Source organism: Arachis hypogaea, chromosome 9 (assembly GCF_003086295.3).
Source record: "Arachis hypogaea cultivar Tifrunner chromosome 9, arahy.Tifrunner.gnm2.J5K5, whole genome shotgun sequence".
In the NCBI taxonomy this organism is placed as follows: domain Eukaryota; kingdom Viridiplantae; phylum Streptophyta; class Magnoliopsida; order Fabales; family Fabaceae; genus Arachis; species Arachis hypogaea.
In genome coordinates this window covers 112,862,107-112,883,017 of record NC_092044.1, presented here as the reverse complement: position 1 = coordinate 112,883,017, position 20,911 = coordinate 112,862,107, and the positions used below count along the sequence as shown (strand labels likewise).

The following is a 20,911-nucleotide window of genomic DNA, read 5'->3' as shown; positions in this document are numbered from 1 at the left end:
TTTATCAGTCAAGTATTTTTTTGTTATATAAAAATTTAAATTCGATATGTATACAGTACAACACTATTATATACATTTTCTTTTATCACTATATTGTACTTTATTTATCTTTTTGTTGTTTACATTTTTTTCTTTTTTTCTATTGATTTATTAAGGCCTTAATTATATTTCATCTACTATCAATTTTTATCATTTTTTTCTCAAACACTTTTATATTTTTGCGGCTCTAAATTACCCATAAAATTAACTGCACACAAATTTTTATTCTTTTATATACCTCTAAAATATAGAACAAAGTTCAGCTAGATGTGAATGCTGCAAAAATAGATCAAATGCATCGGACTAATCCATTTATTCGTCACTAATAGATAACAAATTAATATGCACTCTCATGCTTGCTAAAATGGTTAAATCTAAAATTGCAAGATTTTTTACCCTAATAAACGAATGAGACTGGAATTATTATTATTATTATTATTATTATTATTATTATTAGTTTTTGGAAGAATACTTAATTAGCTAGCAAACGTATACGTATAATATCCAAAGAGTATTATATTATCATAAATTCTAATAATATAAAAGTAAAATTGTTGGCCTAAAGTATTGGCTAGAAAATCCTAACTAACAAAGAAAAATATTTGAATATTTTTAATTAAAAATAATAAGCCAATAATTTCAAATAATTGAACCTTATCAACTTAAAAGACTTAATTTGTTATATATGTGCTTTTCATATATATACAAACAATTTATATTTGACTATACTTTGAAAATATTAACTAACCGAGCGCATATGAAACAAAAAAAAAGCTAAAAGTCCTAATTTATTCTCTTAATTATTTTTATAATTTTTAAATAAAATTTTAAATATATTTTGATGTTAAAAAAAAATAACACACAATATATATATATATATATATATATATATATTATATTTAAGTTTTTATCATTTAAGTATTAACATATTAAGTGTATAAAAAAATAGTCATGAAATTAATTATTTGTATAATATATATATATATATATATATATATATATAAAATACATATTAAAAATAAAAATATAATATATAATATATATTTATATACAAATATATAATAAATATTTTGTTGATTGATTTTTTATATGAATATAATATTTTTTAAATTATTGAAAAAATAATTAAAAAAAACATAAATTAAGACACCAATAAAAAGCCATGCATGAGCCAATAAGCTTACCCATATCTCGAAATAACCATATATTAAGTGCAACACTGCACACACTTTTGGGTGATTGAAATCCAAGTGGAAAAGGGCAAATGAGCTAAGAGACAAAAATAATGTTGGCGGGTAATACACAACTTGATGATGACGATGATAAGGCTTATTAATTAACTAATTGAAGGACAAGTTTCAATTCATAGGTTTCTTATCTTCTAGTAGACAAGTAGTCCCATCTCACTCGGTGATTATCCTAACCTATTGTTATGAGATCATACCATGCAATTTCTCCAATTATTTGATTGATGCATCTCAATTGCCTAAACCAATCTTTTCTATAAATATATAAAGGATAAAGGATTAAATTCGTTTCTTATATTTTTGACGTAATTTTGTTTTAGTTTTTATGGTTTAAAAATATTTTATTTAAATTTAAAAAATATTTAATTTTAATATAATTTTATTGTGAAATTAAAATTAAATAATTAACAAAATATTTTAAATAATAATAATAATAATAATAATAATAATAATAATAATAATAATACAAGAAAAGTTAATAATATAGTGAATAAGTACAAATTTTAGAGGAAAAAATTAATCATAAATACGTCAATATATTTATTTATCATTCTTCTTAATTCCATAAAAAATATTTTATTTAAATTGTAAAAAAAATGATAAATAAATATCTTAATACATCCACGATTGATTTTGTGTCTCTGAAACTTGTAATTATTCTTTAAATTATACATTATAGACCTTGTTTTTGTATTGCTATCATATAAGATATTTCGTTAATTATTTAATTTTAACCTGACAGATGCATTAATACATTTATTTATCATTCTTGTTTCTTAGTTTTATATATAAAAAATATTTTTATTTAATTTGTAAAAAAAGATAAATAAATATATTAATGCATCTACAGTTGATTTTGTACATCTGAAACTTGTAATTATTCTTCAGATTATACATTATAGACTTTGTTCTTATACTGCTGTCATATAAAATATTTCGTTAATTATTTAATTTTAACCTCATAGTAGAACTGCATAAAAACTAAATGAAATCTTTTTAAATTAAAATAGGACACTTTAAATTTTAAACACCAAAACAAAATTACGTCTATAAAAATATAACTAATCCAAAATATCTTGACCGAATTCATCAGTATATAAGTCAAGTCAAGCTAATTAGGTTTGGAAATTAAATCACAAATCCGGTTTAGACACAATAGCCATGCCCTAACAACTCATTATTAATTCTTTCTTTCTTTCTTTCTTTCTTTCTTTCTTTCTTTGTTTAGTTGACCTTGAAATGCTCTAATCTTTGATAAGAATTTACTAGCATCACTTCATGATACAGCCACATATAGAGGCAACTGGCTAGCTAGCTCAAAATGGAGTTAGGTAAGAGTGTCCCAAGTATAGTAAGCACTACTAAATTACTAATTAGCTTCATATTTGGTTGGGCAAAGTTTTGGTTTTTCTAGAGTAGTAATTCATTAAACTTAACTTTTATTTTATTTTTTTAAATTTTAGTAGTTTTATGTAGAAAATAAAAATAAAAATAATTTGTAATAGGTTAAAACTACAAAAGTTATTTTTTATAACTTTTTAATTTAAAATATTTATAATATATAATAAATATAATAAATAATGAGAATAAATATAGATATTTATCAATATATAAAGTTATATTAAAAATTTTTTTATTTTAGAAAACACACGAACTAATTTTAAAAATTATCTTCAAAAGTATTTTCAAAAATACATTTAACATTTGAAAACTTAAAAACAAGCACCTCATCTTTTTAATTGTAAAAACATAATAGAGGGTTTTTTAACTTTTAAAAACTTTATAAAAAGATTTTGGTGGAAAGATTTGATTAAATTATTAAAAAGTATAAAAAGTTAAACATTTTTTTTTGTGTAAATTGAATCTTTGTCACCTAACTACACAAAATTACACGATAAGAAGGATTCAAATTGTGCAAGGACCACATCACATGCAAATATAATCTCAAAGTTGAGATGATGTAATTAGGGTGTGCCTTTGTTTCATCAAATTTAATTTCAACGCAATTACATTAACATTACAATACTAAGTAATAGGTTACGTTATTAAACCCACATTAAGTCATTATTAATATAATCTATTGAATGTAATGAATCACAATTACATATTTGATTTTAAATTACAAATATTTAGTTTGCAGTTATTGCAAACTCGCAAAGTGCATGGCGCCACTTTCAATTAGAAGTGTTTTACAGTACAATAATACATGTACAAAAAAATACTATATCAGTCATATATAAAAAATAAATATTAAAAATAAATTAAAAATACATATATTTGATTATTTATAATAAATTCATAATAGTTGGAAACTACATTAAACCACTTTTCCATATATTAAACTCATTTCAAATTAATTTGTTATAAAATTATTTGTTTTTAAATTTATATTAATAAAAGAAATACATAAATAATTATATTTCTAATTTTTTTCACACAAAAATCTCTTTTGATTTGTTTAAAATTATATATATATATTGATATTATATTATGAAACTATACTTATTCTACATGTTTAAACCGATAATTAAAAAGAAATATGTGAATGATAATATTTTTAACATAATTTATAATTTTTAGCATATAAAAAATAGATGTTAACCCATTTATATACAAGTAATTAGTTTAAACCAGTTTGACCGAAGTCGTACCACATTTGATCGAAATTAATCAGCGTAATTATTATTTTTACAGTAAAAATTTATATGCAATTATCTATACATATGAAATTAATATTTAAAAGTGATTAGATAATTTAATAAATTTGATTAAATTATTATTAATTATTTTTAGATATTAATTTTAAAAAAGTTATAAGAGTACTAGTATATTAGTTATCAACTTATTACTAATAATAATTAATTATTATATTTTAAACACATATAAAAAGAGATATATTTAAAATATATATTTATAAAAATATTTTTATTAAATATAATAATAAAAGAAATATTTTTATTAGAGACATTTATAAAAATATAAAAATATAATTATAAATAAGAATTGAGAGAAATGCTATTGGTAACGTAGAGGATTATAATTTTAAATGAATACAACTGCCTGTAGAATCTTGAAAATAAAAGTTTAAAAAACGGTGGAAGAGTCGAGCGAGATATAGAAATTGGGTAGAAGCAGTGTTGAAGGGCATAGATGGCAACAGAGAAAGGTAACAACGAAAACGACACAAACAAAAACTGTTGCTTTCGAGGGGTCTCGGCGGGTAGCGAGTTGGCACCATTATCATTAAATAACCAACATTTGATTTCAATTGTATCAGAATATGCACTCATCATATATATTAAAACAAAATTATATAATAAATCATAATATAATAAAAGTATACTTTATTTTACCTGCAGGAAGCTTCAGGATGAAAGAGTATCCAGAAGATTCTCTAGAAATTAGAATTAGGTATCCAAAGAGTCTTTGATTCAATCAATTGGTCAACTGTATTAGTCACCAGAGAAGCACCTTCAACTTCAAGCCACGCTATATTTATCTGATGAAGACTCAGAATTAAACAATAATATCATTACTTTCTCTTTTTCTCTTTCTCACTCATTCTTTTCACACATGCAGGAGTCAGTGCTCAGTGGATTAAATTCACATTGTTTGCTTACATTAAATACTTAAAATCATTTATATAAGAAAAATAAAGCTTTAGAAATGAAAAATAATTAATATATATATTATTTAATATATATTTTATATTTCAACTTATGTTTTATTGGAATAATAATCTATAACCTGATTTTTGCATATACGTACTGGCTATAGCGAACACTCGAGAGAGGAATCTTAGCATCAAATTCCGTGTTTATTAGATGTGTCTGAGAGCTTAGACAGAGATACATACATTTTAATAATGAAGGGAAACAAAAAACAGTCTACAAGTAATAATTATTTATTTAGATAATACAATACGGATAAGTATAAGGTACATGTATTGTTGTCAAATTTTAGAATTAACTCAAACACAAACTCGTTTTTAGATAAATTTAAGTAGATTTGGATAAACTCGTATAAATTTGCGAATTTACGAGTGAATTAGTCAATTTATTTTGGTTGGCTTTTTTTTCGCAAAAACAGAGTTGTTTTGGACTTAAAAAAAAAAAGCAACATATGAATGTAATCTAAACAACAAAATTTCTCATTTTTTTCTCGCTGCACTCACTCAGTCACTCTCTTCTCTCAGCCCTTACCGTCGTTCGCCATTTGCCGTTCCCTAAATAGCTCATTACTGTCTTTCTCACCGTTGTTCTCTCATTCTCACTCTCTCATTCTACTCTCTATTGACTCTATTATGCATCAAAGCTCGTGAACTCGTGGAGCCTCTGCCAACGCCACGCTACTGTCATTCGTCACATCCTCTTTCGTTCGTCGTGTTCTCTGTCGATTAGTCGTGTATTTTGTTGTCATTTGTTCTTGTCTGCTTGCACAGCACAGCAATGCCTAATTTTTCAATTGAGTCTATTCCATTCAGCCATTTAGATTCAGGTATGTTTAAGAGAAATAGTTACTGAATTGCTGCATGTTGTAGTTGTTACTTGTTAATGTTAGTTTAGTCTATTCTTAATTGTTACTTCTTGTAATTTGTAGTTGTTACTTATTAGTGCTAGTTAATTGTTACTTGTTACTGAATCTGAATATTTGAAACTCTGGAATTTACCAACTTTGATAGTGAATAACTTTGTAACTGTTAGTGGATAACTATGTAATAACTAAAGGATTTGAATGTGTATTCTAGAGTACTTGTTATAATTGTAGTATTATGTTAATTTATTATGTTTTTTTATGTTGAAATTGTTGAATTTTAATGGCTATATTTGAGTAAACATATATCTTATACACGATATATATAATTTTTTTAAAAAAAATTATAATAGATAAACTCATACAAGTCTATAAGTTAAATTTAGATCAACTCCATAAATTTACTTAAACTCGCGAGTTTGACAACCTTAAGTACATGTGTGTCTATTAACAAATATTTCTTGATAAAAGTTTTTTTGGGTGTAATAATGGGCCTGACAACAAAGTCTGTTAGAGACTTTTTTTTAAAAAATGATGCCTTTTCCACTAACAATTTTAAGCAGGTACGTTATTAGTTCCTTCAAAACTTAGCTTCACAAGACTATTGCGAAAAAAATCTGTCATATAAAGTTCAAGATAACGTTGATTATCTTCATCATTTTTTATTATGTATTCTTCTTAACTCGGGTATAGATGTTCTTAATTGGATGCCACCGTTAACTATTAAAGTTTTCCTTCTTAGAATTTTCATAAAAGGAATGAATGCTTGCTCGCATTTTTCGCTACTATTTGGATTGTTCGCTCCAATAGTTTTGTAAAAGACGAAAACTCAAATGTATTTGTTAGATGATAATTTAGTTAAATATATTAAATTATTTAATAAATTTTAATTATTAATTTTATACAAAGATAACTATACTTGAATATCTACCTTTGTTAATTCTTAGTAGTGAAATAATGAACTCGCTATCTCGAAATACCTAATAATTAAAGATGGATATATCAAAACTTCAAAAGTGATACTAAAACAATGAAGTCGATATCTCTTTTTTTTTCCCTCTCTGGACAGAGACATCTCTTGTTCGTTAGTGTAAATTTTGATTTGTGTCAGAATCAGTGAATTACAAGATCTACTTTTGTTATATATATATATATATATATATATATATATTAAGATGTATACAACCACCATTTGGTGTTGAAAAATTTTATTTATAAGAATAAAGCGCTCCTTTGATTATAATAATATGTTTGAAGGCTAAATATATATGCTTAATACCTCAAATAATCCTTTAAAAGTTTTAATATACAGATTAGAGAAATATAGTCCATAAGATTGAGTGGTTATTAAACATAAGGTAGGGTTGACAGGTGAGCATGTCCTAATATCTTGGTGGGTATGCACTGTGCAGTGTGCACGGCTAAGACATTATTATGCATGTCAATGTCTCATAAAAGCACCAATATAGCTCCCTCTCAACATTTTAATGCCATTCTTGAAGGAACTTGCTCTTCAATTTCCTCATCATAAGAATATCACTTTTCACAATAATATTCACGATTATAATACCTATAGTAAGAGTAGTGATATGTAACCGAAAAGAAAAAGTATAGGGAGCCAATGGAGTATCTATACAATGTGTATAATGGAGATACAAAAATGTTCGATTCAGTAGAATATCAGATGTTTATTATCTTTGGTACCCAGATGTTTATTCTGGATAGTATAGATGTATTGTATTTGAGAAATTAGTAGTATTTTGCTCTGAATGTTTATTTTTTAACTCATAGGATCAAATAAATAGCCTATTATATATATTGTATAAATACTCTATTAATTTCCTAGTGGGATTCGATAAAAAATACTAAGAGACTATTAGAATTTATTATTTTTTGTCATTACGTAATTCATAACTCAACTTTTTTATTCTAATAATTTAACATGTTTTATCCTATATATTAATAACTAACTGATAACTAAAAATAATAAATTTTGATAGTTTTCAAAGGCTTAACAAAATCTGGAGTATAGTAGCTTAATTTGTCGCACATGAAAAGTAGAAAAAATATCAATGGAAAGTAGGTGCTAGCTTGTGACAGTTAAGTCAAATTGGCAGTTTGGTTACAGCGAAGACTGAACTGAAAACTTCATTTTGGAAAGTGAAAGAGGTTCTTTATTTGTAGTTACTTTCAGCCAATGTGAATGTGACACCACTCACAGGATTCAAACAAGACATTCGATTGGTTTCTGAGTAATTGCTCCACCACACCAAGAATTTCTCTCTCTGTCCCTCCACACTTTTCACAACAACAGTCTTAATATTATTTTTCAACCATCATTTGATTAATTTTTCCACAATACCCTCTCTTTTTTTTCAATTTCCCTTTCTATCCTGCTACTTAAAAAGCAAAAGGTTAAGGTCTTAATTTGGTTTCAACGAATAGCAGTTTAAATTGAAATTCTTGCTGTGAAATTACTTTGCAAGTATTATTACTAACCTTCATTTAACATACCTTCTTAAATTGAAATTACTTAAAAGGAAGAAAGTGTATATGACTTTTAAAAAAGAAAAAGGAACAAAAGTTAATTTCTTGCTATATGTAACATTCAAATGTAAAAACTAATAATTCCTTTTCACTAGTGTTCATTAACATTATAAAATACACCCTTACTACTTGAGCCTCAAAATCACATTAATCCTATTCAAAATACATAACTCCGACCGAATCCAGAATTACCAAAAACAAAAAGGAGAGAAGGCCGGTTGAGTGACAAGAAAGAGAGGAGGAGGAAAGGGTATTTCTTCTATACATAAAGTTGATATTCTCAATTGACCTAAAAAAAAAAGTTGACATTCTCATAATTCATAAACATAATAAAAAAGAAACTATACAAGCACCATTTCGATGTGCATGGTTATAGGGCCATTCTTCTCTTAAGCAATTCCTGAAAAGTGATGACAAGAACTAAATTAGTTTCATGTATGAACGATTATGAGATTAGCCATGAAGTTCCTCTGTATCTCAGAAAGGCTTCTTACCTGTTTGGTTGCTGCAATTGATAACCGCTCTCTCTCCTTCTTCTTGCGCCGGCATTCTCCACACCAGCCAGCAAACGCTCTCTGATACTTGATCATCTCTCTAAATGTTGAGCTACACGACGGTTCATGCAGATGTTATTTACCATAGATAATACCATAATATCAAGCTTAAATCTTCCTGATGTTTATTGGAACTCAATTTTATGTTAAGCCCCAACAGACGATGAAAAAAGAAAGAAAGAAAACTTCGATGGCAATCTATAATCTATATACTTTGAAATACGCATACATGAAAAATTTGCTATTTCAATGATGCAAGGGGCCAGGATTATTCATTTGCATTTCCTTAAGTAATGAAACAAGTGATGCAAATACCTTCTACACCACAGAATCAAATTCATTCGCTTCCCAGATACTGTCGCTTTGGCACCATGCCGATGACGACCACTATGAAGAATTGCCTGTCCTGGAACGTGGGAATAATCGAAGATCTCCTACAAGGATTTGATTGGGTTTATAACAAAGGTTCAAATAAAATCCATTAGTACTTATATTCAGTCAATACTATTCCAATACTGCTATAATATCGTTTAATGTAGAGCATGATTTATATGAAATCAACACAGCTCAATTCAAAATATCTAGGAAGCGCTAGCTATTGCATTTCTGCCTTAATCACACCCCAACAAACATGACGCGTTATTGCCCTCAATTTGGATTGTCTCAGGTCTCAGCTTACACGACAAATTAGAATCTACGTATTAAGCTTCTATACAAAGAAAAAAACATATACATAATTTTTAATCTAAACTTCGGAAAGAATCTGTATTTTAACAGATAACATGATGTGGAAAAGGAGAACGTCTTATTCAGCTATTAGCAAGAGCAGAGTCAGGGGAATATGTAACATCCAGAATTTTTATTCAAATAATATGAATCATCAATGTTACTAATTACTCAGTTTAACTTTAAGAATGTATTCATACATGCTGAAGAATATATAGCTAAATACATGGTATTGAGTCCAAAATACAGTAAAGATGTCAACATACCTCTAGTTGGGAATCTGAATTCACATGTGCATCACATCGAGCACCCCGGAAGAACAGTTCTCCACCGGAAAATTCTTTACCCAAGCAAACATTCAAGGTAACTTCTGAGTCATCTACATGGAAGCCTGCAAAAATATTGCTCTTAAGACTTCAACAAAAGGCTAATAAAGCTACAGGGTTGAGAGGGAAGACAGAAGTCTGGTGTGAAAGAAATCAAAGTAAATAATACATTTGTATGATAGAGAACATATGTAAGCATACGGGTACGCAATACAAGAAGGAAATAGATTGAGTATACTATTAAATCAGCAAGAGGAAAATATCTAACCGCATTGAACAGTAAATATAAGGCAACAAGAGCCCATCTTTTGTTAGACTGAACTTGAATTTTAAAAATAAACATAAATTGGACAATAACTGAAATTCAGTCAGTCAGGACAGAGAAAAGATATCCTACTAAACTCAACAAATCTGACTGGCATCTATGCATTTCATAGAATCATCGGAGCTCTTAACACTAAACGCTAAAGTAAATACCATAAAGAGTATTGTAAAGTGAGTTAATATTAAACCCTGAGTAGAATTGCTGGAAACAACATGCATATAACTCATCTTTGAACAAAAAAAAAGTTGCAGATTCCAAGCCTTAGGCAATAAGAAACTCACAAGAATACTGAGCTTCAAAACCTACCAAGTTCTCTATCCCTGTGGATCCCATATTCAACAATAAATCCATGATGAGTGTCCAGAGAGCATCCACCGAATTCAGCAAAGAAAACTACAAAATTTCAAATTGCAAGGGTAAGTACACGAACTTGTTTACTTAGTTTTTCTTTATGTTAATTCTGAGTCTCTCATGAAGATAAACAAAAATAACCTCGTGATAAGGGACGTATGAAATCTTTCATCAGTTTATCAAGCATGCTTTCCATGCCAAAGTCATCAAGAACAACACCAAATTTATTCATTGTATTAGGTCGCATGATTTTGATTTTGGACTCGTGGACCCATCTTTCAAAATTATCCACCTAAGCAATCAAATCTTGATGAGAAAACATAAAATGCAAATGTAGAGCAGATATGATAACACACTTTAAAGGGAGCGGAAAGAATTGTGATACCTCAGATACCAACATTTCACAAAACTCTGGTTGAAGCATTTCAAATGTATAAATTCCTCTTGTGGGTTCAGCCAGTATTCGTCTAAAACCTGCTTCCGTATTTTCTCTAATTGCATCGAGAAACGAGGGCACAAAAAAGTTTTCAGCATCCATGGTATATATCTCCTTATATAATGGCTACAAAAGAAAGGTGCAGTCAACAATTGGTAAGATCATGAATAATTAGCACGCACATGCCACATATAGAGAAGAAGACAAGATAACAGTTCTCAGGTCAGCAAATTCTGGCATCAAAATGGGATCGTTTCAGGTTCCAAAAAATAAGTGCCAAATAAAAGGTGCCTCCATCAGAAGTCTTAGATTATCCCATGAACAGCATTCCAACAGTTAAAGATCATAAATGAAACCATCAAAATTTAGTTAGAAAGGGACAAACCAAAACCCATTCCCAAGAAAACTTACTTGATAAGTGGACATGATCTTCTGCCTATATTCCTTGTGCTTTTGAATCTGTTCAGTCCAACACAGAACAACAAAATGTGAAAAATGTGAACAACAAAATAACGCCAAAGGCAAAAACATAGCACAAAATAGGGGGAAAACGTGAAGTATTCATATCACTGCAAAAAGGGGATTGAAATTTGAAACAGAATAAAAATTTCTCCTTTCCCACTCCAAAAACAATAAATACACAACATCTTCCGCTAAATTCTCTCATAATCTCCCCAAGTCAAAGCAACACTGCATTTCCAATCAAGGGCAACATCAAAATCAAGTTTTTATACAAAACCACGCGCCACCCAAATTCAAAAACCCTTACTTTCCAACAAATTGAACAAAACAGAGAAAAGCTGGGAAATTGAATGATACCCGAACACGATCACCCTCAGAGGAATATCGCATGAGAATGCTACTCATATACTGAGCCTTAACATCACGCGGCTTGTTGAGCATGTCGGGTGGCATGTATTGCTCCAGCGAGCTGAACACGCGTGGGTCGAACCCCAATTGCAGGTCTTCGTAGTTATCGGGCTTGTGGTCTTGCTTTGGGTCCGAGCGCAATCGCGTCGAACATGGCGTCAACGATAACCTCTGATTCTGTGGCCCAGCCACGTGTCCGTTTGCGATGATGTTGGTGGACACGCGGGGGTGTTGTTCCAGCTGTTGTTGTTGTTGTCGTTGGTGTTGTTGGTGTCGCTGCTGAAGATGATGCTGCTGCTGAATAAGAACCTGCTGCTGTTGCTGCTGAAGAAGCTGAAGCTGTTGCTGATAGGTTATGCGGGGAAATGAACCGTTTTGATGAGCCATTTTTGAGAGAAAAGAGTGAAAAAGAATAGGGCTTTATTATATGTTATGAGAACATTGAGGGTGGTTTAGGGTTCAGAGCAAGTAACGTTCAATTTTTGAGAGCGGAAGAGAGTCTCTGACTCAGACTCACTTCCATGTGGAAGCTCTTCTTCTCTTGTCAGTCGCTCCTTTCTCACTGCTGAAACCTCAAGATCTTAATCAACATAAAAACCACAATTAATTATTCGTCCAAGAATATAATTTGAAGGGTCACTCGTTTTGTAAATTAGTCATAAAATATATTTTTAATCAGATTTATTTTTTAAATATTTTAAAATTTTTTTGGTGACTAAATATTTTAAATTAATTACGTTAATTTTTTTATGAACGGCATTAGAATTTATTAATGTGATAAGTTTAGGAATAACAATACTACTCGAATATGTGGTATTCATTCTATTCCTACCCGTTCAGAGCGGGTATCGGGGCAGATTTTTAGTGGGGCGGGTTCTTAGAAGGGGCAGAGCAGGTTTAGGTAATACCCGTCCCTATCTGCCCCGCTATATATATAATATATATAATTTTAATATATAATATGTATAATATATAAAATAATTAGTAAATAATTAATAATATTGTATTATATTTAAATTTTTACTTTAATTTATGTTATGTAGGTGTTGATGGTTATATAAATTTTGAAATTAAATTTTATTTATTGAATTTTAATAATTATAGAGGCGGGTAGAGGCGGGATGGGTTAGGGTTCAACATTTTATTACCCACGGGTAGAAGCGGGACGAGTTCTATACGCGTTGATGTACGGCGGAGCGGGGTCGGGTAGTGCAAAAATCCGCCCCTACCCACCGCGTTGCCACCCTAAATAAGTTAAGTAATATTACAATACACATATAAAAAAATTGAATTAATTATTAACTTGATAAGTTTATGAAATTATATCAAATCAAAACCAAACGAAGAGAAGAACTTAAAACTCTCAAATTCTTTAATTTGGGGTTAGTTTGATTTAATTTTATAAATTTATTATGTTAGCCGCTTATTAAGATTATTAGGTATGTATTGCGGTGTCTTTTAACATCGTTAATAACGAAAGTATTAGAAAGACTAAAATAACTGACTTAAAATTTTTAAAAAACAAATTTATTTTTTTTTCAAAAACTAATTTAAAGAACTAATTATAATATGTATATTTCATTAAGCCAAGATAATTGTCTATATTTGAATGTTTTATTGATAAAAGATTTATTTAAAAGAAAAATTATTGAAAATCTAAAATTGTCCTTTTAATTATCATTTTTATTTTTTTAATTTTAAAAAATATATATTTTTGTATTCATTTAGTATTTAAAAATAATTAAAAATAAATTAAGACTCTTAGTTATTACTTATTCAAAAACTATTGAATTTTTTATTTTGATATTTTGAGCTGATTTATAAGTGTTAAAAATAACTTTTATTTTGGGTCTAGATCAAAATATTATAAAACTCTCTTTTTTTCAAATTTTTATTTTTACTAAAGATAGAGAGACTCAAATCCCAACTTCTTAGATAAGTATAGAAAAATTATATCATTTGAGCTATAAACTCATTGGGATAAAACCCTATGTTTGCCCATAATTGAATGTTACTATATAATTTTTATTTTCTATGTTTTTCTGTCCTTTTTATATAATTAGATATGATAAAAACTTTAATTCCCAGAATACGCACTGTAGGAAAATGTTACTGAAATATGCAGGCCCAAGTCTTGCCCACCGCCCACGAAATGGGTTTCATTGTGATTTTAGGTGAAGCGCCCACGGAATGGAACAAGAAGCAGCAGGTTCCAACTCTAGGGCGGCGGCCACGAAATGGTCCAGGTGCCATTTTGTGGTTGTCACCCGTGAAATGGGTGACATCTGGGATGGCGGCCAGGAGTTGGCTCCAATTCAGCTGCAGCGCACTTGAGTTGGAACACTTCTAGTGTACTGGACACGAAATGGGATCGTGGTGTGCCTATATAAACGCTGTTGGATGAACCACGGAGGAAGCCATTTTGTATCCATTCTCCTCTTACTCTCCAATATTCTCTCAAGTTCACAAGCTTCTTTCTCTCTTAGAATTTTTTGGGTATTCAGATTGGTTTGTTTTATATATGACTTCTGAGAACGTGTATTTAATTATATATCCCAATGAAAAAATTTCTCATACAGCAGAAGGGATAACATTCGTTTGCGATGATCCATTATGGATAATGATTCTGCCACAGACACTATTGCAAGATCTGAAGAATCTGATTCTGGTTCATACCGGAATAGTTGGAAAAAAAATCACAAAGCTGACTTACAGGATGCCGGTTGCAGTAGCCAACTCGTTTGCGTATCAAAAAATGCAGATAAAATCTGATTAGCAGGTGTCGATGATGTTCTCTTATCATCGCAGCATAGGTACGATATATTCGTTGGAGCTTTGTATGAATATTCAGGATATTGGCGGAAGCTCGTCTAGTTCCAATAATGTGGAAGGGGTGAAAAATCTGGGAGCGGCTGATTTTGCACCGGGTCCGGATATAAGTAGGGCCCGTAGTCCAAGCTTCAATGCGTTTGTTGTGCGGGAACATAATGCAAATCTACGGGAACCGCGTCCCTCCCCTTCAACCTTACTTGGGTTCGATAGACATCCTGATGTTGGCATTGCTGAAACTTCTGACGATGATGACATTGAAGAATTCAGTGGTGATGAGGCAGAAGCCGTTCTGAAAACGCAACCTCTGCATCGCAACTCCGTTCCTCCAACACCTGTCGAACCGGTAGGTGGAGGTGTATCCTCCAGCACACCTGCACACTACCTGTCCCTGAATCTTGGAGCAATGCATTCGAGTAACGCAGAGGACAGACCTAACAGTTACGCTCTGTCAGGCGAGATGGAGCTCGAAATTGGGTTAAAGTTTCTGAACCGGAAATCAGCGATGCTGGCAGTCAAAAACTACAACATCCGTAGGAGTGCAGAGTATAAGGTCGTAGAGTCGGACCAAAGGAGGTATGTATGTCGATGCAAGCAGTTCGGTGATCAATGTCGTTGGATGGTGCAAGTTGCGAAGACAATGTCTTCCAGATTCTGGAAAATTCGAAATACGATGGGTCTCATAGTTGCTTGGCAAGTTCGATGTCTCAAGATCACGCTCAACTAGATAGCAATGTGATCTGCCAGCACATATTCCCCATGGTGCATGCTGATGCGACTATTTGTGTAAAGGTGTTGCAAGGGTCGGTAGAGTCAGCGTACGGATACAAGGTATCTTACAAGAAGGTTTGGCACGCGAAGCAGAAGGCAGTCGAAAGGATCTATGGTGATTGGGATGAGTCCTATGACCAGTTGCGCAGATACTTTAATGCACTGCAAGCTTTCGTCTCAGGTATTCATTGCAATTTACTTTCGTATGGTCTTTGCTATTCGTTATCCATTTACTCCTTAACAACTTTGACTAAGTAAAACATTGGTTTACAGGGACAATTGTTGACCTCCAAACGGTTCCGTACTATGTCGGAAACACCCTTGACCGTGATAGCGTCATGTTTCACCAGGTTTTCTGGTCGTTCCCTTGTCCAATATCAGACGGTGCCTCAATAAGCGCTGCTCAGCATAGTCATTTTGTCCTTTTTTGCCTGCCCACCTGTTGGACAAAGACAAAATTAAAAAAAAGGGAATTTCCAACCGCAAAGGATATCTGATAACAGTCACAAAGTGGGAAAACATATACCATACCTCGTGGCTAAAGAAAAACTATACGGTGTCGTGACATTCGGTGCCAAGAAAAGTAATCTGTAATATATCCACGACATGAGCAACGTATGACAACTGACCATACCCTCAACACTGTACTCTGTTGCTAAGCACATAGTACGATATAACCAATAGAGGACGGCGCTACCCCAATTGTACGTGCAGATCCCATCATAGTCAGCTAATAACGGCAGATATCGAACATGCACCGTGTTGTTCGCCTTGTCTGGAAGAAGCACGCCTCCCAACAAGTAAAGTATGTAACACCGTGCATATTGCATGAGGCCATTATCTTCTAAGTCAAGCGGCATCTGCTGAAGACGAGTTCTGAGCCACTTCAACTTTATGTTGAACTTCGTTGTCCATACATGGCCGGCGGGAACCTTACCTAGAAGTTCATGACACCATTCCCAAATATCTCTTTGGTGAAACTTGCTCCATGATCTCAAAGTACCACTAACAGGCTAACCATCAACAAGTAACCCTAGCTGCATTGCTACATCCTCCAGGGTTATCGTACACTCGCCCCAAGGGAGGTGGAAGGTGTGTGTCTCCAGTCGCCATCGTTCGACAAAGGCATTAATAAGTGGATTGTCGTACTCGAAGCACTTGATCAAAAAGGCATGGTAAAATTCCGTGCGTCTCAGATAAGGCTCAAGCCTCTGCCGCCTAATTTCCATGTTTGGATCCGTAGGATCTACCATGAAAACATCGACGAGCGTGCCATGAGGAGTAAGGACACATGTCGGCTGCAACATAAGGTAGCAAGAAATACAATACTTTAAAATACTCTACAAAAATGTTTAAAGATGGAAAAAATTATGTTTAATAATCTCAAACAACAATAATCAGCTTAACGACGTAAACTAGCCTTAAGGAATAAATGTGCCGCTATATGATGTTCGTCCAACCGGTTCAAGTTCTCCTCTGCGTTAACCCCTCCCCCACTCATATTAAAATTTTTTTCCTAGCACTGCCCTCCCACCCACCTCCTCTTACCTTCCTTTTACCACTTATACAAATTTTTTTTTACCCTATCATCCCTTCAACCGTGCATGAGGTTCCCTCCCTCACAACTCTTTTATAATGGTCCTGGCTCCCTTCTCAAGTGTCTCCTGCCTCCCAACATGACCAATGCATGTGCAGTTGCTACGTTGACCTCCATTTCGTTGGCGTCTTCCCTGAAGTGATGGCAAACTTCATTTCTTGGTCGCCAGACACGAATTGTGCATGCGTATTTCAAGATCGTTTTCAGCTAGTGCGTATTTTGGGAATAAAAGTTTCTCATATATTTAATTAGATAAAAATGCCTATTTTTCTCTTTTTTATTGGTCATACACAATTACACACTAAAGGTTCTATCATAGCCCACCTACTCCTACTGCTGGGATTCGAACCTGGGATGTGGCTATTACGAGGCCAACATTTTCTCTTGCTTTTCTCTTGCTTATACCAATAAAAAACGATGAAGATAAAATGCTACTAAAACTAGGGATACAAAAGAAAAAGAGGCCATATTAGTTCATCAAAGTTCATTTGTCACTAAGTTAGATTTATCTATCTAGTAGTTAGTTCATTAGTCTGTTTAAACAGGTGTCGAAGATTCGAATTCCGCTGTGTATGCAACAATTTAAAAAATTAACTTATTATTATATAAACAAAACAAAAAATTGATTTGACTATTTATTCTATTATAAAAATCCTATTTAATGTAATATAAAGCATTATTTTGCATGGGTCATTAATCAACTAATATAAATGAGAAAATGCCAAATCATCTACATATTACTAAATCAGTTTTGGTTAAATATTGTGGCAAAGGAAAGAAACAATGCTAGTTAACGAAGAAAAACTGAGCAATTATTCGCACTTCTCAATACTAAATATTGCACTCATAAAAGATCTGATATACAGCCCAATATTTAGTTTCCTATCACAAATGGCACTATTAGTATTGAACAAAAGCTATGAATAATAGCACAGATAATAACTAAGTAATAAACTTCGTTTTACTTTTGTTTTTTCCAATTCCGAAATTAAACTTAAGGCCAACCTGGAGTGGCACCAAGAAAAGCTTGCTTACTTGCTCCCACTTTATTCAAACTCAGTTAAGTGTTGAAAGGAAAACAAAAATACAACACCATCTAAGTCCTTCTCAGATTTTGCTGCTGCTAATTAGGAACGAGAAAGATGGTTAACTTATGTGCCAAAGGCTTCTAGTAGGTATAGCCCTTGACAAACATTCCCTTCTTGGCTTCTTCGCTTTCACCCTCGGCAGAATATCTTCCCAACTGAGCCAAGGAGTTTGCTTTTGCGCGCACCAAAAGAGACTTTTGAGCCGCTTCCACATTCTCGGGGCGTCCTTGCCATGTCTTGAGCACAGTGTTCTGCAGAGCTCGTGCATATGAAAATGAAACGTGCCATGGGTTGGGACTTTGGTTCATTGCATTAAGGTTCAGTGTTGCTTCCACTTCAGATTGTCCACCAGACAAGAACTGAAAATACAAACGGAACATAATTTGCGGTTTATTATAGTGATTGTAACTTCCAAATTCTAGGATAAATGCAATCTTAAATGTAAAAACTAAAAAGTAATTAAATTAGCATCATCTCAAATCCTAAAAGACAAGATACATGCACTCAACACGATCATAATGCTACGTATCAATTTGTGATAAGAGGAAACAAAGAACAATAGATGTACCATGATTCCAGGGACTGCAGGAGGAACTCTTCTTCTAAGCATGGTAAGTGTATATTTGGCAATGGTTTCTGGAGAAGCCTTTTCCTTGTGCTCGGCCCCAGGTGTAACCATGCTAGGTTTGAGCAAAATTCCCTCAAAAATGACATTGTTTTGAGCCAAATAAAAGAAGACTTCTGACCAGACCTTCTCTGCCACTTCTAATGTCCTCTCAATCGGGTGATCACCATCTAGAAGAATTTCCGGCTCTACAATTGGAACAAGGCCATTGTCCTGCAAAGAAACACAAATGATGGTCCATAAATGTAATATAATTGGTAAATCAATAACTTTTCCACATATGCATGGAGACCAAAAGAATAAACTAAGGAAATGCATCTATTACTATGAGAATGAGCTAATTTCAACAGAAAGAGAGTCAATAGTGAAACAATACCTGAGAGATAGCAGCATATCGTGCAAGTCCCCATGCTGCTTCCTTAACAGCTAATGCAGAAGGACCACATGGAATGCTAACAACTGTCCGCCTGTACAATACAAAAGCAAACAATCAGTTACATTCAATTTCAACAGATCTTATCCCCAAGAAAATTTCTTAGAGAATAAATGAAGAATGACTTACCACTTGGCAAATCGAGCACCTTGCTTGTAGTATTCAGCAGATCTTGAAGCCAATCCATCTAGCCCTTGGCACCAAGATTCATTGTTTGATCCTGGTAGTGGGACCAAGCCCTAAAAGGAGACAGAAAAAAGGATTAATCACTAATTAGCAATAGTAAGACAGAATTCTAGTGACATGAAAGAATTACTGAAACAACAAACCTTATCAACTTTGATGCCAGGCACAATGTTCTCCTCACGAAGGCAATCAACAAACTTCTTTCCATCGGTTGTTGACTGGTAAAGGGTTTCCTCAAAGAGAATGGAACCAGAAATGTATTCACCAAGGCCGGGTGTGGTCAGCAGAAGCTGCCTGTAGGCCTGACGATTGACCTCGGTGTTGTCCAATCCTATCGATGCCAACCGCTTCCCACAGGTGGCATTGGACTCATCAATGGCAAGAATTCCACGACCAGGAGATGCAATAGTTTTCTATACCACCAACAAAGAAAACAATCATAGTAAATCTTCCAATATGCTATTACCATCTACCAATAACTAAACTAAAACCTAGCCCACTACAGAAGAAGGAAATACATATCTAAAGACAAAATATTTTCATAACCTAGCTCGCATGACTTTACTGTAGCATAAAAAGTCCAACAACGTACAAGTAAATTAATAAACAAAATTAAAAACAATAAAAGGCTAATCAGAGACGCTAACCAATAATCAATACAAGAAACAGTTTTTTGAGAGAATTTAGCATAAAAGAATCAGAGCACGCGTTGAAGAACAAAGATGCATGAAGGATCAACGTTGAAGAATGTTGTGAAAGAAACAGAGAGAGAGGGAAGAAGGGACTAACAGCGGTTTTGACGAGTTCGTCGGAGTAAGAGGTGGCGCGGATCGGGAGGGAGACACGGCGAGTGGCGAGGAGAGACGAGGATCCGCTGCGGGAAGAGAAGGAGTTGTTGGAGATCCAGGGGGAAGACAAGGAGTTGAGCTTGGCGAAGCTTGCACACGCGGCCATGGCTTCGATCAAAGAGAAAACGGAAGGGGTTGGGTTTTGCAGAGAGATTACTAATATGACTTACTATGTTATGATGATTGTGATGGGTTTATGTTATGTTTGTTTGTTTCCGTCTCGGTGAGTCCGCGGTAGGTGAAGCTGATGCAAGTGGAAAACAAAAGACAACTACCATGCGGAAATACCAAACCTGCCCAACACAATTATATCTTTTTATTTATCTTTTTTTCCCATCTTTCAAAAAATGGATGGATATGATTTTTTCATATTTTAAGTTTAGATCACACTATATCAAAGTAAGCCAAAAGATTTCGGAACAAGATATCAAACGAGTTTATGTTTGAACTCAAATCTTTTCTATCAAATTTTGATCAATTAAAAATTGAAAATTTTCAATATCTTACGTTGCCAGTTAGGAAAATTAAATCTACCTGTCTTCTTTTTTTTTTTATAAATGAACATCCATATATCTCTATG

General features: G+C 32.5%; 3 protein-coding genes across 3 annotated transcripts; all 3 read right to left on the bottom strand.

Annotated features, from left to right (window-relative positions):
- Positions 1-8,407: 8,407 nt before the first annotated feature.
- On the bottom strand, positions 8,408-12,733 carry LOC112712025 (2-oxoglutarate and iron-dependent oxygenase domain-containing protein CP2). Its single transcript, XM_025764800.3, has 9 exons — positions 11,904-12,733; positions 11,496-11,543; positions 11,034-11,210; positions 10,790-10,940; positions 10,604-10,690; positions 9,913-10,037; positions 9,236-9,354; positions 8,861-8,972; positions 8,408-8,766 (listed from the first exon to the last, which is right to left on the bottom strand). Exons 1-9 carry the CDS (start codon positions 12,339-12,341, stop codon positions 8,737-8,739), a joined length of 1,287 nt encoding a protein of 428 aa, XP_025620585.1. The 5' UTR covers positions 12,342-12,733; the 3' UTR covers positions 8,408-8,736.
- Positions 12,734-16,103: 3,370 nt separating this feature from the next.
- Positions 16,104-17,268, bottom strand: LOC112709536 (protein MAIN-LIKE 2-like). The gene is made up of 4 exons (XM_025761421.1): positions 17,236-17,268; positions 16,573-16,852; positions 16,184-16,491; positions 16,104-16,142 (listed from the first exon to the last, which is right to left on the bottom strand). The coding sequence occupies exons 1-4, from the start codon at positions 17,266-17,268 to the stop codon at positions 16,104-16,106; spliced, it is 660 nt and encodes a 219-aa protein (XP_025617206.1).
- Positions 17,269-17,963: 695 nt separating this feature from the next.
- Positions 17,964-20,737, bottom strand: LOC112712024 (fructose-bisphosphate aldolase 3, chloroplastic). Its single transcript, XM_025764799.3, has 6 exons — positions 20,273-20,737; positions 19,627-19,896; positions 19,427-19,536; positions 19,241-19,331; positions 18,808-19,077; positions 17,964-18,598 (listed from the first exon to the last, which is right to left on the bottom strand). The coding sequence occupies exons 1-6, from the start codon at positions 20,435-20,437 to the stop codon at positions 18,320-18,322; spliced, it is 1,185 nt and encodes a 394-aa protein (XP_025620584.1). The 5' UTR covers positions 20,438-20,737; the 3' UTR covers positions 17,964-18,319.
- Positions 20,738-20,911: the final 174 nt, after the last annotated feature.

Excerpts from the sequence above, each read along its gene's own strand:
- LOC112712025 (XM_025764800.3), bottom strand. The coding sequence starts at position 12,341 with ATGGCTCATCAAAACGGTTCATTTCCCCGCATAACCTATCAGCAACAG. Across the intron at positions 11,544-11,903 it reads CTGAGGGTGATCGTGTTCGG|ATTCAAAAGCACAAGGAATA; the intron begins GTATCATTCAAT and ends TGGACTGAACAG. Across the intron at positions 10,038-10,603 it reads CCACAGGGATAGAGAACTTG|GCTTCCATGTAGATGACTCA; the intron begins GTAGGTTTTGAA and ends ATATTTTTGCAG.
- LOC112709536 (XM_025761421.1), bottom strand. The coding sequence starts at position 17,268 with ATGGAGGTCAACGTAGCAACTGCACATGCATTG. Across the intron at positions 16,853-17,235 it reads TAGCAACTGCACATGCATTG|CCGACATGTGTCCTTACTCC; the intron begins GTCATGTTGGGA and ends CTTATGTTGCAG. Across the intron at positions 16,492-16,572 it reads GCTAGGGTTACTTGTTGATG|GTAAGGTTCCCGCCGGCCAT; the intron begins GTTAGCCTGTTA and ends ATGAACTTCTAG.
- LOC112712024 (XM_025764799.3), bottom strand. The coding sequence starts at position 20,437 with ATGGCCGCGTGTGCAAGCTTCGCCAAGCTCAACTCCTTGTCTTCCCCC. Across the intron at positions 19,537-19,626 it reads CTGGCATCAAAGTTGATAAG|GGCTTGGTCCCACTACCAGG; the intron begins GTTTGTTGTTTC and ends GTCTCCTTTTAG. Across the intron at positions 18,599-18,807 it reads CTGCAGTCCCTGGAATCATG|TTCTTGTCTGGTGGACAATC; the intron begins GTACATCTATTG and ends TTGTATTTTCAG.